The sequence below is a fragment of the Marmota monax genome, unplaced genomic scaffold, assembly GCF_021218885.2.
Source record: "Marmota monax isolate L192 unplaced genomic scaffold, Marmota_monax_Labrador192_F-V1.1 WCK01_AAM20220418_F8-fsc00035, whole genome shotgun sequence".
NCBI lineage: Eukaryota > Metazoa > Chordata > Mammalia > Rodentia > Sciuridae > Marmota > Marmota monax.
Window position 1 is genome coordinate 7094296 of NW_026691961.1, and position 17484 is coordinate 7111779.

The following is a 17484-nucleotide window of genomic DNA, read 5'->3' on the forward strand; positions in this document are numbered from 1 at the left end:
TAGGCCGTGAACCCACCCAGGCAGCGTCTGCTTCTGCCCATTAGCTGCCAAGTTCAAGGACAACAGCATCTCATGTTCAGACAACATAAGTTTTGGGCAGGTACTTGTGAATGTCATTTCTTGAAAATCAGCTTTTGAGTACTTCTGGGTAGCAAGGAACTTGACCTTACTCTCACTGACACGAGCCCAGAGGCTCCTGGAGAGCTCAGAATGGAAACACCTTTAGAAAGTGTAGACTGGTGAGATTTCTTCCAACATTCATCCATCCTAAAATGTGGCCCCAAGACATTCCCTAATGCTTTCTAAGAGATATTTTGTAGCAGGAAGTTTCCAAATAGCACAGGAGCTATCATCTGAAGGTCTGTCCCCTCAAAAGTCATACTGAAATTCAAGCCCCCAAACTGATGGTGTGCACAGTGTGGGGCCTATGGGAATAGATCAGGTTGTGAGCACAGAGCCTTTCAACTAGGGCCAGTTGGTAGTCCCTTTATAGACAAATGTACCCCAGAGCAAGGTGGGGTGGCCCATGCCTGCAATCCCACTGACTCGCAGGCCGAGAAGGAGGATCTCAAGTTCAAGGCAGACTTGGCAACTTAGCGAGACCCTGTCTCAAAATAAAAAATTAAAAAGTGGCAGGGATGTGGTTCAGCAGTGAGTATAAAGTGTCTCTGACTCAATCCCTAGAACTGCAAAGAGTGGGAGGACCTCAGAGGTAGAGTGCTTGCCGAGCACACAAAAGGCCCTGAGCTCTATCCACAGCACCACAAAAACAAAGACAAAGCACCCAGAGAGACCTCTGTCTCCTACCACACGAGGACACAGCACTTGAGACACCAGCCGCCTTGTTCATGGAATTCCTAGACTGGATACTGTAAGGAATACATTTCTGTTATTCGTAAGCTCTCCTGTTTATAGTATTTTGCTCTAGTTGCCAAAATAGACTAAGATAGTGGGTGACACAATCAATAATAAGTAGAAAAGCACTGTGCCTGTACTAAAAACATGTAAGGCTGCCCCTTCTGAACTGCAGAAGTTGATTTCTATCTTTTGAAAATCGGTTTGACAAAGGCTTACTGGAATGCAGCCACACCGTGGTTCACACTCAGAGGCTTCCTGCTACCTGGGGAAGCTAAGAGTTCTGACAATGACCTGTCCACAGGGCCTACCGTCTGGCCTGTACAGAGCCAGGTGTCCCATCCCTGGGCTTTCTCTTCTGGTCTCCCAGCCTAGCCCTGGCTTAGGTCATCAGACAACACACATCTAGATTCCAGCAAAAAAGAACCTTATGCACACTAGATCACTTCCTACGTCACCTACTGAGATGGAGCCAGATTCCAAGCAAATCATCTTTTTATATTCAGAGTTTACTCTCAGATAAGAAGCCCTGAAGTGTGATGCAGAGGATGAGGAAGAGTGGCACAATGTCAGATAAAGAGGGAAATGATGGCACCAGCAGGAACAACCACACACGACAGAGCGCCTCCGAGGAAGGTCGAGATCTTTCCTGTCCATATGTCTAGGGCCACTGACTGCAGCCCTCCCAGAGAAACGCTAGACCATTCATGCCACAGATAGAGATTTGGTGCTTGTCACAAGCAGGGTGCAGTCCCTAAGCTAGGTATGTAGCAGGGGCAAAGCAGATTGCCACCATCTCTGCCTCCCAGGAGGGAGATAGGCAAGAAGGAAGCAAGGAAAGACAAACCAGGTGACTGGAGATCGTGAAGGTTCAGTGAAGAACTTAAGAGGGTCATGTGGAAGCTTACCCCAAAGGAAGATGCTGTCTAAGCAGACTAGCTGAGGACAGGAGTGAGCCAAGCAGAGATGGCGGGGGGCGGGGGGGGGGGGCGCAGGTTCTGTGGCTACAGTGAAGGAGGCATGTTCTAGGAAGGCCAAAGGGGACCCAGAGTGGAAGAAACAGAAGGGTGCTGGTAGGAAAAGTGGGAGAGGGAGGCAGACACAAGAGCAAGGACAGACTTGGAGCCAGCTCAGGGTCAGCGGTGGAGTCTGCTGACATACTCCAGACAAAAGAAGTTGGTAGTTAGGCCTGTGGTGAAAAATGGCCTGTTTATGACGTGCCCCAGAGAGCGGCCACCACCCCACTCAGTACCTAGGTGTGGAGTGAGGACAGAGGAGGAGCTAGGTCTTTTAACTTCAGTAACTACTTGAAGGGAAGGTGAGCCATCCGCAGAGATGGAGAAAACTGTAGGAAGGACGTATTGAGAGGGAAGCCCAGGAATCTGTTGTGGTCTGTTCAGTGCCAGGTGCCCTTAGCCCAGCAGTCCTTAACCAAGGCCATATTCACCACCAAGGGTAGGGTTGGCAATATCTAGAGAGAGTTTGGGAGAGAGGGATGTTACTGTCACCCCGTGGGTGGAGTCACTAGCATCCTACAAGGCACAGGACAGCCCCCAGCAAAGAACTGCCTAATCCTAAACACCCCTGAGGCCCAGCCCAAGTTCCCAAAAGGCCAGTGTGAACGGTGTGCACTCAGCTTTTCTCCGTAGTTGCTCTGCTGTATCACCATGTCCTCCCACTAGCTGTGCTTAGCTGCTGTACTCTGTGGGATTTGGAAAGGGACTGAGGTCAGTGGGTCTAAGTAAAAACTGTCAGAACGATTAACTCATTCAAGGCCAAACCCAAGGCCAAACAATGAGAAGAGGGGAGGGGGAGGAAGGAGGTGAGAAGAGAACAGCGGGTCCTCCTCCACAGGAGTGGCCCGAGCTGGGGAAGCAAAGAAGCAGCCACAAGAGCCCAGGCAGCAGCAGAGGCGCGCCAGGCAGGACGGGCCTTACCATGTCAGGACATCGAGGAAAGATGGGGATCCAGAGAGTTCTCTCCACTCATGGAAAAATATGAATTAAAACTACATGGAGCGGACATTAGTCAACTATCAGGCCAGAAAAGAACCACGAGACATTTCTATTTATGCCATTAAGAGATTTTTCAGCATGTAAAAAAGGTACAAATATTAAGTCAAGGTAAAATTTAAAAACCATATTTCTAAATTTGACTTGGAAATGCATATATGAATTCATAATATATATTCTACTGAGCAATAAGGGAGGGAGAGGGAGGGAGAGGGAGGGAGGGAGGGAAAGATTTCCTACCTTTGACAGCTGTAAAGTAATAGGAAACAGTACCCGACCTAATGAGCAACGCTGAACACCTCGTCACACACACTGTGAGTATAAATACCTTTTTCTAGCAAAGGAACCAGGGTACCATGAGAAATAGCCCACTCCAGGCCTGGAACATGAAGGAGAAGAAGGGGCCATGACACCTCAGCTTTAGGTTTTGGTGTTCAGCAGGGGAGCAGAGATCCACTACTCTTAAAGATTCAGAGTCCAACTAACTACTGTCCCATGGGCCAAAACAGGACAACTTGAAATATCACATTAAAATATTAAGTTTAAATATATAAATTCACAGTGCTATTTAAAAAAAAAAAAAGCCTACTGGTCACATCTAGAGGATGTACAGGGACTAACTCACTATTCTGAAAAGTGAATAAGTGAATGAATCTAAGCCTTGGTTCGCCTCTCCCTTCTGCATTATGCAGAATTAACATAGGTGACAACTGTAAACAGCACTAGGAATATTGTACACATGCCACACACGAAACCAACTGACTGTTGTCTTTATAACCCACATTGTAACAGCTGCACCTCCAGGGACACTCACACCAACTACCCCTGTCAGATGCCACAGGGACGGCACAGCATGTCTGACCTTTCTGGAGGAGAATGGAGATTTTTCTCTTAATGGCAGAGAAATGCAGAAACAGTATGTGCATATAAATGGCTCTTGCTAAGGGTCTAAATGTTACAGACATGTTAACTTCTTTACAAAAACACTATGAAAGAGGAAGCATTAACATTCTCACTTTACAGATGAGAAAAGTGAAGCCTACAGAAGTTCAAAACTTGCCCATGATCAAGCGGGACATGGCAATGAAGCATAAAATTCCCAAGTCTTGCTCAAACTCTGGCTAAGTGTGAAGCACTGGGGTACGTGACAGAGCAGCCATGCAGAGCCAGGCCCTGGAGCATGAGGGACCTCGCAGAAGAACAGTGCTGCTGTCGGTGCGGCTATAGCCCCCGCTGTCCCAGGCATCGCTGACTGTGCACTGTGCAGCCACCATCTACATACCAGGCCAGGGCACAAGTGTACCATTCCCACTGCCCAGCGGGGAAGAGTAAGGTGCAGCCAATAGGAAGGTTGCCCAGAGCTGTTCAGGAAGAAAGGTGGACCCAGAACTGAACCCAGTCACCCAGGGTCCGTGGCTTACATTTTAATTCCAGCTTTACTAACACAACTGACAAAAATTGTGTACATTCAAGGTGTACAACACGACAATATAATCAGGTTAATTAACACGTCCATCATGGCCATGGTTACTATTTTGCATATGGTGGTGGTGAGAGGCCAGTGGTAAAGGACACTTAAGGTCTACTCTCCATACAGTATAACTGTAGTCGTTAACGGGACTTTAGAGCCCCAGAATGTGTTTGCACCCTCTGACAACACCTCCCAGGTCCTCACTGCAGCCCTGGTGACCACCTTCTGCACTCCGAGTTCTCACCACTCCTCCCAGGGAGGCTGCCTGCAGAGGCAAAAGGTGAAGGACCAAGGAGGGGAGGAAGCCAGGGGTCCAGAGAACAGGACCTCAGGGAACGCCAAACCAAGGGAGAGCTTTGGCTGGGGCTAGGCATTACTTCTGTTTGGAAAAGAATAAAATAATCATATAAACAGAACAACAGGAAAAGTGAAAAATTTCTCTTCTCTAGCCCAGATTTTGATACTTAAAAGTAGTATCCCCCCGAGCACTGGTTCTCAATGGGGACATTTGGCCAAATCTTTGTTGAAACAAAATTTTCAAGTTTTTGCAAAGATGGTCTCTCTTCTCTATCTTAAAAGAAGATTTTTTTAAAGCCACCTGGAGGGTGTGGGAGAGAAATCGACAGAACCCAATTTCAACCTCCTCTGCCAAAGAAATAGCATCTTTTGCCCACAGCAGGGCACAGAGTTGCCTGCGTGGCCCAGAGGAGCAGCGGGTGGTGCGTTGTGAAAGTTCCATGGAAGGGAAAGGAACTTTTCAGTGCGCTTGTCACTGTGCAGGAGTGGCTGACAGTTGGCTCTGGCAGGCTGAAAACAGAACCTGTGAGTCACACCAGGAAGCCTGAGGAGACAGGGTATATTCAGCTCTCGGCTTCACCAGAGGTAAAATTTACCTTTTTCAACGGAAGTTGCAGAAAAAGTAGGATACCGAAGGGGGAAATTAGGCACAAGAAAAGCCGTGAGAGAGTTGTTTTCTGGGAAGAAAAAAAAAGTAAGAAAGTTGTGAGCAACTTGGCAAACCAAAGTTCCCGAGTTGGAGGAAGGGCAAGGAATTCTGGCGGCTTCTCCAAAGATACCCTTGGAAAAGAGTGGAGGCTGAGCAAGCAGGACTTCAGGGTCCTCTGGCGGGTATAGGCCTCCCTCATGGGAGCCAGTGACCACACTGCTGGGAGACCTCGTAAAGCCGAAAGGCGAAGGGAGAAGTGAAGAACCAGGGATGTGGGAAGGAAAGGACCCTGTCCCTGGGGGGTCTGCCCACCTGAGGCCTGTGCTGAAGGCCCAGAGGAGTCCAGAGCAGTTCTGTGGTGGTGCTGCCCTCAGCCATGTGACAGCAGCCAGGAGGAAGGCGGGGAGTCCGCCTGGAACACAGAGGTCTAGCCTCTGCCCCAGAGGAGCTGTCCTCAGCCCAGAGCAAGGGAGACAGGCTGGCAGTCGGGACGGCAGTCGGGACCAGAAACCAGGGACAAATGGCAGTGCTTTCTGCTGATGCATAAGCTGAAGGCTGCCCAGGTTCCTCTCCAGACTGCAGGGCGTGGGGTGGGAGCAACTGTGGGCTCAGCGCCAGGACTCACTCACCCTGCATCAGAGCAGGTAGGCCCAAGAGAAGATGAGGCTGTAGCAACCTCACGCCCCTCACGCAACCTCACGACCCAGCAGGTCGCCTCCTGATGCACCCCACTGAGGAGAGGGCACCATAATCAACATGTGAGGAGTCCTCATTTGATCCCCAAGTGCTACACATTAGAAATGACTGTTCCCAGGCTATAAACGAGGACACCTGAAGCTCTCAGAGTTGAGCAGGAAACAGGCACATGCCCAGAGCCCTGATTTGGATCCTTGCATTCTGACATTGTCTTGTCATTTGAATTTGTGGCTGTTTTCAACTGAGAGGTTATGAGCTTCAGGTCTGGAATCCGACTCCCAGTCCTACCATCGATTCCACATGTGAACTTAAACATCAGCAAGTTACCATGCCTCAGTGTCCTTCTCTATAAAACGAGGACAGGATAATGCCACCACAGAATGACTGTGAGGATCAAATGATATAAATTGACCCAATACCCGCCTGGCATAGCACAAGCACTGGACAACTTAACAGAGAGCCAGCCAGCCTGAGAGGGATCCCAGCAATCACTGAGAAGGATACCTTCAGCTTCCCAACACAAGAGAATGGCTCAAAATAAGGAAAAAGGGTTCTTTTTGCTTTCATTTTTAATACACTCAAACATGCCCCCAAAGTGGATTAAATAAAAACGTTCAATTTGTTCTTTCTACAGAGCTATTAGATCAAAGCAAGTTATTAGCTGAGCTACATAATTTGCTTGATTAATTTTGCTCTGTGATGAATCAGGAGAAGCAACAAAATCTCAAAGTTGCTCCCAATCCAATTTTGAATGTCTTTAAATCTTGAGAAGTCTTTGGCTGGAGGAAGTACACAAAATGCATCTGGAAATGAAGTGGTAAGCTTCACCTCAGATGAGGGCCCCCACTTGCCTGGTGACACCTTTGTGAGCCAACACACTGAAGAACGAGGTGAAAGGATCTCAGTACCAAGGCTTCAGAACTGGGTTTGAAGGCCAGTGCCACCGCTCCCCTGCTGTGTGATCTAGGATCCTCCACACAACCATTCTGAGCCTCAGTTTCTACCACCCCTACCTTCCAAGCCCAGCTCAGAAATGAACATTCCTGCGCCGTCTTCTGAGACTTCCACTCCTTGCCCTCCATTACCAGCCCCTCTTCTGTCTTGCTTGCTGCTACAAACTCCTCTTGGATGGTGCTGACCTTCCATAGGACATGTGTCCCTTAAGTCAAGGGAGAGGGTTGGTTCATCGAGGTGCCCACGGATGATCTGGCCCCCACTCTTCCCTGTAGTCGCACACCTCCAAAGTGAACCTGGCCGTCAGCCTCCATGGTATCATTTCCCCAGGTGCCACCCCCTCCCGGACCTTCATTCACAGTGTCTCAATGGGTGCTTCCCTCTCCTCAGCAGGAGCCAGATACTGCCAGCAGCTCAGACCCAGGAGTGGAACCTAAACTGGCTCTGCCTCAAGAACGCGAGGCTCTGCCAGGCGTGGAGAGACAGACTCCTGCTTTCTCCTCCAAATGTGAACCTGGAAGAAAAACTATTTGCCCAGAATTGATCACAGCCATCTGTGCACATGGCGGGAAACCTACCAGAAGGATTTCAACCCAGAAACGGTAGAGCAAAGGCTAGAAAAACAGGAAGCTGGTGACACAGCTCCTGGCCCATCCCTATAGCCAGACTCTCCCTTTCCACAGACCATGAGAACGGACAGTGCTCTGCAGTCATAACCAGCACCCTGGCACCCCAGCAACTCAGACGAAGATCTGCTCCTCTTCTTCCTAAGCCTGCAGTGGACCCTGCAGCACAACAGGGAGGCTCCCCTCTAAGCAGGAACTCGGGGATCCAAGCCAGTGTCACCTTGCAGTGATGCCACATGAAAGTAGGACTGCAGGACTACCCCTTGGCCAGAAGTAGTCACACAGTTCCAATCTACACATAAAGGATGCTGGGAAATGTGCCTGTCCTGTGTGTCTGAAGAGAAAAATGAGGTGGGCCTTGATGAAGTTTAATCTCTGCCAGAGCCAGTTTGAGCCAAGTTTTCTGTTGCCTGCAATGAAAAGTCTATTAAATAATACATGTGCCAGCCAGGTGCCAGGGACGGTGCTGGAGGCTGGGCTGAGAAAGTGAACAAGACACCTCAACAGCCATCACTGCGCCACTCCTGGCAGAGTGGAAGGACACGGGGAAAGAGGTAAATAAGAACAGACGGGCTGGGCAAACCCAAAACCAGCGCCACCAGGATCAGGAGAGGAGACACTCAGCACACACGAGACAGCATGGGGTCTGAACCTCTTCTTCAGGGGTGCAGGGGGTGACCAGCAAAGGCTTCCAGGAGGAGATCTTAAAGACAAGAAGTCAGCCAGGGAAAATGGGAAGGGGAGGGTCTATGGAAAGAAAACAACGTTCTAGGCAGAAAAACTTACCTGTGTAAAGGTATATGCTTGGGAAACTGAAACCAGCTCAGAATAAGGTCTGAATGAAATAGAGCTGAAGATGAGGCAAAGCCATAGCATGAGGGTTTATATCAATACACAACGTACTTCCTGTAGATGAAGTTAGGGAAAAGGTGAACCACTGGAGAGTTTCGAGCAGGAACATGGCCCAAGCAGACCAACCAGGAGTAGTTCTTCATCATTCTACCAAGAGCACTGAGCTCAGCCACCCTCCCCCAGTCTCCACAGCTCCACCCCTTAAGCAAAGAGCCCTTGATATTAGGAGCAGGCTCAGCCCACCCAGAACGTAGGACAGCCCTGTCCCTTCACCAGGCACATCCAACCCTAAGAGGACAGTACCCCCTGAGGCCCCTCAACCAAGACCAGACAACTCCTGCTGGGGGCCCACAAGTAGCTTCAAGAAGCCACTTCCCACCTCAGGGAGGAAAGCAAATATAAAACAGGACCAAAATAGTGTGGGTCTGAAAAGCTGAAAACCAGCCACTATAATTACAAGTATTTTTATCTGTTGCCCAAAAAAGAGTGTCAGATCATGTTCCAAGTGTTCTCTGTGGAAGTTCATCTGTGCGTTCCCAGTGCTCCAGACCCCACTCTAGGCCCTCCCAGCAGTGAGGCCTCGAGGGAAACAGACTCATCAGCACACACCAGGCAGAGCAAATGGCATGGAGCTGAGCCTGGACACCATCGCCACTGAGGACGGAGACAATGCCATGTAGTAGTGGGAATGAGATGCCCAAAGATCTCCTGGAAAAGAAACCATAAGATCAGCAAGCACAAATGCTCTGGGATCTGGGTGCCTGCAGAGAGGCCCGGTTGTGACCTGCAGCTGTGCATGCCCTGCCCCAACGTGATGGGTAACTGGAAGGCCAGGAGAGGAGGAAAGAACCAAGAGCCTCCAAAAGCAAGCTCTGTCCCTTCTGCTGCCCTGGACAGGTCACACCAATGCTCAGGAACAGGCAGAGGACAAGAGGTGTCTGATGGGCCTGGCATCTGAGCAAGCACACAGGTTTGTTTACGCCGATACGTGCTCACATTGGGAACCGTCTGCCAGCTGCCATTTTTCTCCTTGTCCCTTCAATTATACCCGTGGGCTTGACAAGCTAAGAGCTAGCAGGCTTGCCACTGCTTTCACTGTCCTGACTCCCTTAGCCAGCCGACAAGCAAGTCCCAGCTCCTGTTCCTAGCAGGTACAGGGAAGGCCACAGAGGGTAACAGAAAGAACACCAAGTGTGGAGTCAGCCAAGATCAAGTCCTGGTTCAACACTGGTGGGGTAGCCTCCTGAACACAGACCAGCGACTTATCACTGCCAAGCCCCAGTTTCCTCATCCACAACGATGAAGCAAACATTAGATAGTCTATGTAATCAATTAACACCGTGCCTGGAAATAGCAGTCAGCATAAATAGAGGGTCACTATCAACATCATTATCATTGGCATTTGTAGTTGCTGTCATTAAATGAATGTCACCAAACCCTAACAGGTTACAGGGTACCAAGTGTAAAACAGATCTCAGAAAGCACCAGTGGGAGCAATTCTCCAGGATTAATGACCCAGTTTTTCCAACTAGTAAATTACAAGTAAAACAGAAAGAGAAGGGAGATAGAAGTGGGAAACCTGTAGATCAAAAGACACAAATTCATCCACCAGCTGCCGCGTGGCTTCCTATTCAAACACGATTTGAACTGGAAACTTGAACACTCACCAGATGGTCAACGTTAATGAAGAATTACTGTAACTTTTGGGTGTGACTTTTTATTTTAAAATCTACGCATTTTTATGTAAAAAAAAAAAATGACTCCCATAGGAGACAACGTGTAAGCCAATACTGCGATATTCCTGTGTCCAAGGTCCCAATTGATTTGGGAACTTTTGCGTTTTATTAAAATGATGATCACATCCACAGCTCTCTGCAGCATGTCATTATGGGTTTTCTTCTTACCAGCTTGATGCTTAAGCTTACTTATCCATAAATAGCAAACCTGTCATTATAATGAGAATAAATATTGCTAATATACCATTTATTTCACCAATGAGCAAAAACCTTGGGACTAACTACACTCATCCAGTAAGTGACAAGTATCCCAGAACCTGAGAAACCAGTCCACAGCTGGCTGAGCCCTGCCATATGGACAGAAGCAAAGTTCCATTTGCAGAGGCTGGACAGGCAGTGCTGGGGCACAGGGCGGCAGAGGGAGCAAACAGGGAGGTGCGGGATGCCAAGCAAGACTCAGGGCAGTCAGAGGGCAGCACAGAGAAGAACTGAACTCCAGTGGGCAGGGCATGGAGGAGGAGACGAAGGGAAGTAACACGTACCTATCTTACGTCCTATAAGTTGGGACACTTCAGTGGCAAGCAACAGAAGCAGATTCTAAGCTAAAGTCAGAGAACCCTGACTGTAAACAGCGGGGAAAGTGGGAGCATCTGGCTCAGAAGGAACTGGACCCAGAACAGCTGTGGCAAGTGCAACCCAGGGATACCAGGGGAGCCTCAGCAGGTGCACTGTAATCAGTGTGTGGAACAATGCTTCATGTGGCTTTTGGCCGTCCAGATGGCCTCCCCAGCACCTTGCATTCCTGTGTGACTCAGGAATTGAATCCCAGCTGCCCCACTTCAGACCAAACGCCCATCCTGAGCCAAGGGAGGGCAGAGTGCTTGGATTTTCTGACTCAACAAGGCAACTGAGAAAAGGTAGTCCCCCAAAGGATGTCAGAACCAAGGGAGAAACAGGGGCACAAGGGCACTTCCTGTCTGCTCCAGGTCATAACCTGGATCTTTGCGCTCAATCCCCAAAGCAACCCACTAGCAGGTTTTATTGGCTGACTGGGGCTTAATATCCTGGGTGGCCTACCCAGGGACTCATGGGAGAAAGTGGCAACCTGAACTCAGTACGACAAGGGACAGTGTGTGTGCCCTGCAGGCCACCAGGTAGAATCAAAGTGCAAATGCCTCCAATATCTGACATTCTTATTGAAGCCAACTGCTAGAATAGAATGCAAAAATCTCCAGAAATGAATCTAAACCAAAGAAATTGCACTTAAAAGATGCAAAGAAGCTGGTGTTGCATCTGTCCTTGAGGGTTCAAGGGCTTTCTCTTCAAAACCCTCAGTGAAAACCAATCTACCTCTTCTGATGCCTTACATCAGAGCCAGGGGAGTTTACAAAACAAATTCTCAGCACTGTCACTGCAGTCCAAGAAGGGAGGAGCTCTCTTTGCTTCTGCTGTGCTGGGGATGGAACCCAGGGCCTCGCACATGCTAGGCAACCCTCTGCCAGTGAGCCACATTACCAGCCCCAGAACAACAACAAAAAAATTTTTCACCTCCGGTCATTGGCAGTTGACAGTCACCCACTAGTGACAGATGTTTCTGTGGTGCTAACGTTAGGTTCTGAGCTGCCCTGACCCTGGGCTCAAGGCCACCAAGAACAAAGGTGCTGTGTGAATGGGCAGTGGGGGCGGCGGTTTTCTTGATTCCTAAGATGAACACAGAAGTGAAATGCTCAGGAGCTCCCTTCACAGTGGGTGAATCGCAGGTTTGAGTGTCCCAACAGCCGTGTTATCTGACACGAAGCATGGCCTCTTCTTCCGCCCTTTGAAGTGGAAGAGCCTGCGTCAGCCTCTCACAGGCGCTCACTGCTCCACTCCCATGGCGGGTGGACATCAACCCAAGAACAAGGTGGCAGAGCAACAGCCCCAAGCACGGCGACAAGGACTCCATCCAGGAGAGCTGAGGGCTCAGCCAGTGCCTTGGTGTCATGAAAGGCTACAGTTTGTCACAGATGGAAGGACACTGGCAGAAACTGGCTATGCAACCAAAGAAGAATGAGACACAGTCTGGGCAGGACGTGCCCTGTGAGGATGTCTTTGCTTCAGGCACATAGCTGGCTCCTCCCAGGGGGAGTCACAGGCTGGTCAGAGAAAGCTTGACCTGAGCCACCAGCCCCCCATCTGGCAGCTCAACACTGCCACTGCCATCAGCCAACACCAAGTCTCACGCCCCACTGAAATCAGTCTTCACAGAGGGGCTTATGATAGGGGACAAGAGGCCATGCAAGGCTGGACACGCTCCCCAGTCACAGCTTACCTTCCCTTGAGCTCACCTGAGTTGGAATTCAGGTTGCTGCTTAAGCCGCCCCCTTTGTTTAGGGGTGGTTTTAAGAACCACAGAAAGCATGGCATAAAAATAGCAGATCAAACTGAGAATGAGCTTAAGGCATCCTCTTCCAGACCCACCCCCATACCCCCAACTCCAGCATGTTCCCATTAACAATTAGTAGGTCTTTTTCTGGTTATAAAATTAACTCACTGGAGAAGTCTTAGAAAGTACTGGAAGTCTCCTTACAGACCTCCATGTGGACATGAATCTACAGACATGACCTGTAATACTACCCCCAGCTGAGCACCACAACATCATACACACACAAATAATAAAAACCTTGGTCCCAAGCTTCACCAATGATTGTGCTGACAGTGGATGGTTCATGATAAAATGCTACTGTGCCTAAAGACTTCAGTCCGTATTCATCAAGATCACTTTCTTCAGGTATGGACGATGAACACTGTCAAATTTCATCACCTATCCAAATCAATTCTTTTTAATATTTTTAGCTGTAGATGGACATAACTATTTGATTTATATTTTTATACGGTGCTAAGGATCAAACCCAGTATCACACATGGTAGGCAAGCACTCTACCACTAAGCCACAACCCCAGCCCAGTATCTGGTTTTTCTTTTTTAACCTCTTGGTAAGATGACTTACATGGATGAATTTCTAACGCTAAACCATCCTTCAAATCCTAAATACACTATTTTGTATGTGCATTGATCCTTTAATATGTGGCTGAATTTGAAGAATCTCTTTCTAGAATCTTTGTACATCCTTACCTAAATGAAACAAGTGCATAGTTTTTTTATGCTTTGTCAGTTTTTAATAGAAGAGTGATATACCCTGTAACAGAGACACACATATGCACGTACAGAACGCTGTGAGGAAATGCAAACAGCAGAAGGCTCTCTGTGGGTGCCCTGAAAGTGTTCCTGGAAATCGCCATGAAGCCACGGAGGCCCAACATCACCAGGGAAGCCGTTCTTTGATTGCTTTTTCAACTTTCAAGCACAGCTTTTTGGCTCTTTCGGGCAGTGGGCCTCACCCTCAGTTGAATTTGGCATCGAACGCCATTCTAGGACACAGCCCAGCTCACCAGCACAAGCCTGAATGCAGTGTTCTCTCCTGCCTTTATCCTCCAAATCTGAGTTTCATTTATTTAACTTCTAATGGTACATATGTGTGCTTTCCCTCATTTCCTTACCATAAGTGCCAGATGTTTCCAATTAAGTGACATTTTTCAAAGAATCAACTCCACTTTCCTTTGTCTATACTGGTTTTATCTCTGTTTTGTTCTGTTCTGGGGGGGGGGGGGGGGGGGTCTTGATTGGTCATCTTGCTAGTGGCTCCATTTTAGCACACTAGGCCTTGTCCCCAGAGATTCCCAGAGCAGAGATCCAAAATAGACATGCAGCCTCCTCCCAGGCAACCTTACCTCAATGAGCTTCCTTTCGTAAGAGCTTGCAAGCTCTTCAGCAACCTCTCCTGGCTTCTGTTCAGGGACTGTAACTTCGCCATCAACGTTCCAAAGATTTGGCACAACTTTAGGAAAAGAAAGACAGTCCATAAGAATATTACCACTAATCAGAAGTTACTTTCCCAGTTTAAAAAAAAAAAAAACTTCCTTCCCAAATGGCTTCTCCAGAGAGAGGAATTTGTAACACTAAATCATCCTTCAAATCCTAAATACACTCTATATTGTAGGTGCATTGATCCTTTAATATGTGGCCAAATTTGAGGAATTCACAAGACGTGTATGCACACACACACTTACTAAATACTTGCACACCACAGTGTTCTCACGAAAGTATTTTATAACAGTAAAATGAGGATAAACTTCACTTCAGAACTGTCAGGAGAGACGCACAGGAGTCTGAGACAACCTCATCACTCTTCCATCCCAGGGAAGCCATCACTGCCCCAGCAACACAGGGGCCTACACTTGGATCTTTTATGTTGGCCAAATTTCTTTGTCAACAACATTATACCACAAGGTAGTGCCTGCCTCCAGTCCAACGTAGGATGGTAATGGGGTTCTGGTGACATGCAAGACCAAGAACTGGCTTCTGCAAGCCCTCCGAGGGTGACAGCTTCTGTGAATGCTCTACTGGCAATGCATGAGTGACCACGAGGCCATGCCACAGGGAGATGCCTCCCAGGGCAGGGCACAGGACCCACAACCAGGTGCACATCCATGTGTATGGGCTTTTTCCAGAGAGCAGGTAAAGGAGGACTGGGAACTGCAGCCACGTGGTTCCCAGGAAAGTGGGACAACCAGAGCAGGAAGGAGCTCCTCCAGAAGGGGTGTGCCCCAAGAATAAGGCTCGGCCTGAGCCTCAGCACGAGGCTGTTTCCCGTGTGCTCCCCACGACAGTTCTCCTGATGCCCTGGCAACCACGATGGTGAGGATCTAAGGCTCGCCCCCGTGACCTCCAGGAGGGAGTGAACATGAGGAAGGCCGAGCAACACTGGAGTCCCCACACCTGACGTGATCTGTGACCATTCCCAGCCACCCAATGGCTACAACTCCACCAGGACAGCTGGCTGGGCCTGCTGCGCCAGTGAGGCCCCAGCAACAGGACGCCTGCGCGATGCTGTTCCCGTGCCAGGGGACTGTCGCTGCAGCCCCTGCTGCAGTGACCCGGGGACAACCTATAGCTTGAAATAGTTATTTACAGAAAAAAATGTAAAAGACTTCTAGTGAAAGACCAGAGCTGGAACTCATTAACTTGTACCCACATTCTCTCAAGATCCCATTAAGATATCAATTTAAATTTTTAAACTTACCCTTAAGGAAAAAAAGAACTACAGAGGAAACGACTGAATTTCAGAAGCTGAGAGTGAGGTAAGAGTTCCACTCCTAAGTAGAAGTGGACCACACCCAAATTCAACCTATTAAGATGGAAGGACTCATTAAAGAACCACAAAGTGCTCACACACACTCTGGGAAAGGGCAGTGAAAGATGGTCCAGAAACCAAAACGAGGGGCCACAGGCCTGAGTGACAGGCAGACGGCAGAGCGGCCTGGGCTTGTGACATATGTAACACAGCAGCGCGGGCTGAGCTGAGGGCCAGGCAGCTTAGAACAGTGAGAGATGTGACACCCTGCGCCTGGGCTTCTCCCATTCTGCCCCTCTCTACCCACTCCCTCCCACAGAGAGCAGCCAACACACAGCTGCAGGGAGCAACAGGAGAGGGTCCCCTGTGAGCCTAAAGTGGCCAAGAGAGGAGAGGAGATGGACCTCAGGATGACACAGCCTGACCACATGCTGAGACCCCACATCAGTCTCCATGGAGCTGCCCATCCACCCTCGGGCACTGCTCCAACATGAGAGCACAGAGCCAGGTCACCACCCTTGAGAGACAGCAGCTCAGATCAAAGACAGGAGCAGAATGAACAAATGCAGCTTGCAGAGAGAGGTGGGGGACTTCAAAAGCAAATTACCAGCAATGCTCACAGAGACAGAGGGGAGAAGACAGCGTCATAAGACAAGAACAGGGAAACAGTTTTCAAAAAGTGAAAACAGAGAACTAAAAAGCTCTTTTCTGCAGCTAAACCATGACAGCACAAGGGAACACTGACTAGAGCGCAGGAGGGCAGGAAACTTCCAGAAAATAGAGACAGCAGATAACTAAGTGGAAAATGAGAAAGGAAACACAAGAAAGGGGGGAAGACGACACAGAGCAGGTACATGGTGAAACACCTCAAAACCCCGCGCCCCAGGCACTGCGTCAAGACTGACGGGCTCAGTGAGCACGTGGCTCAGGGGGAGGCCACAGTCGCCTTCTCAGCACCAGGGTCACAGCACAGAGGCAGCTAGAGCAAAAGCTCAAGTGTCACCTATCACAGAGGGCTTCACACTGGAAATAGCCTAAGGTTCTAAAGCCCTTTTGGGGAACAGGAAATGGGGAGGATGGCAACCAAAGGTCTCACCTTTTTTATAATAATCCCTTTGGCCAACCAGGGATCAACAAAAAACATCTCCCACCTCGAATCACACGGCCGACCACATGAGAGGTGGCACCCAGACATGCAGACACAGCCCACAGACACTCTGCCTCCCATGATAAGGAGAAAACAAATCTAGTAACAGTAGAGCACAGAATCCAAGTTACAGGGGACGAGCACACAGTGAGCCGGAGGATTTTTTCATAAAACCCCAAAAGTGGCAAGACCCCAAATGAAGAAGGGATGGACAAAGCGCAGTCTGTCCTCACAGCATCCCACTCAGCCACGCATAGGAATGCAGCGCTGGGTCTTGCTGTGACATGGGCACATCTGGAAAGACCCCCAAAGCCATGCATCATGAGGACCTGTCCTCCTGAAACGCCCAGCACAGGGTCCCTCACCAGAAGCTGGGTCAGTTACCGCTAATGGGCCTGCAGCTGCTTTCGGGGGTGATAAGAATGTTCTGGAATTGGTGTGTGACAGTCATATAACCTCACAAATGCAGTAAAAGCAGCTGAATGGTATGGTATGAATTAAATCTCAAAGCCATTATTTGAGAAATAAAAACAAAACTGAGTCAGAGCTGTGAGCCACCAAGCAGCAGGCTGCTCGCTGGGGCAGGTCAGCAGGCCCCAGAGACACGCTTCAGGATGTGAGTGACAGGTGACTTAATGTGCTTGAGCCTCCTGAGGGGGTTTCCATACTGAGGGGGACCAGGAGATCAGTCAGAGATGAGCACAGAGCACACGCATCAACGAAAGGAAAAAGAAATACAAGCTTTAACTCCAGGGACGCCAAAAGGCTGTGCAGGAAAAATGACCCTGTACCTGATGGCTTGGCACGTTCAGAGTATAATAAAACAATCCCCAATACTGGTGTAAGCTAAATGATGCTGTGACTGTGCCCAAGGGGTGTGGGGGTGTGGGGGTGTTACCCGTCTTCCACAGTGAGAAATCAATAATGCCTACAAGTGAAAAATCAGAAAGTGGCAACAGTCTTGTTCTGAGACACTGAGGCAATGACTGAAAGAAACAGTTTTAACAGTTTCAAAC

At 49.0% G+C, this 17484-nt stretch overlaps 1 protein-coding gene across 5 annotated transcripts in view; it reads right to left on the minus strand.

Moving 5' to 3' along the window:
• The window catches only part of Snx29 (sorting nexin 29), a 389328-nt gene that overhangs the window by 167844 nt on the left and 204000 nt on the right, over positions 1-17484 (minus strand). For all 5 annotated transcript variants that reach the window (XR_009226515.1, XM_058578345.1, XM_046440643.2 and 2 more), the window contains one exon: positions 13919-14025. Coding sequence is in view for 4 of the 5 variants with exons in the window: in XM_058578345.1 (XP_058434328.1) it covers positions 13919-14025 (107 nt within the window). In the remaining variant the exon portion in view is untranslated. The remainder of the gene's footprint in view (positions 1-13918; positions 14026-17484) is intronic.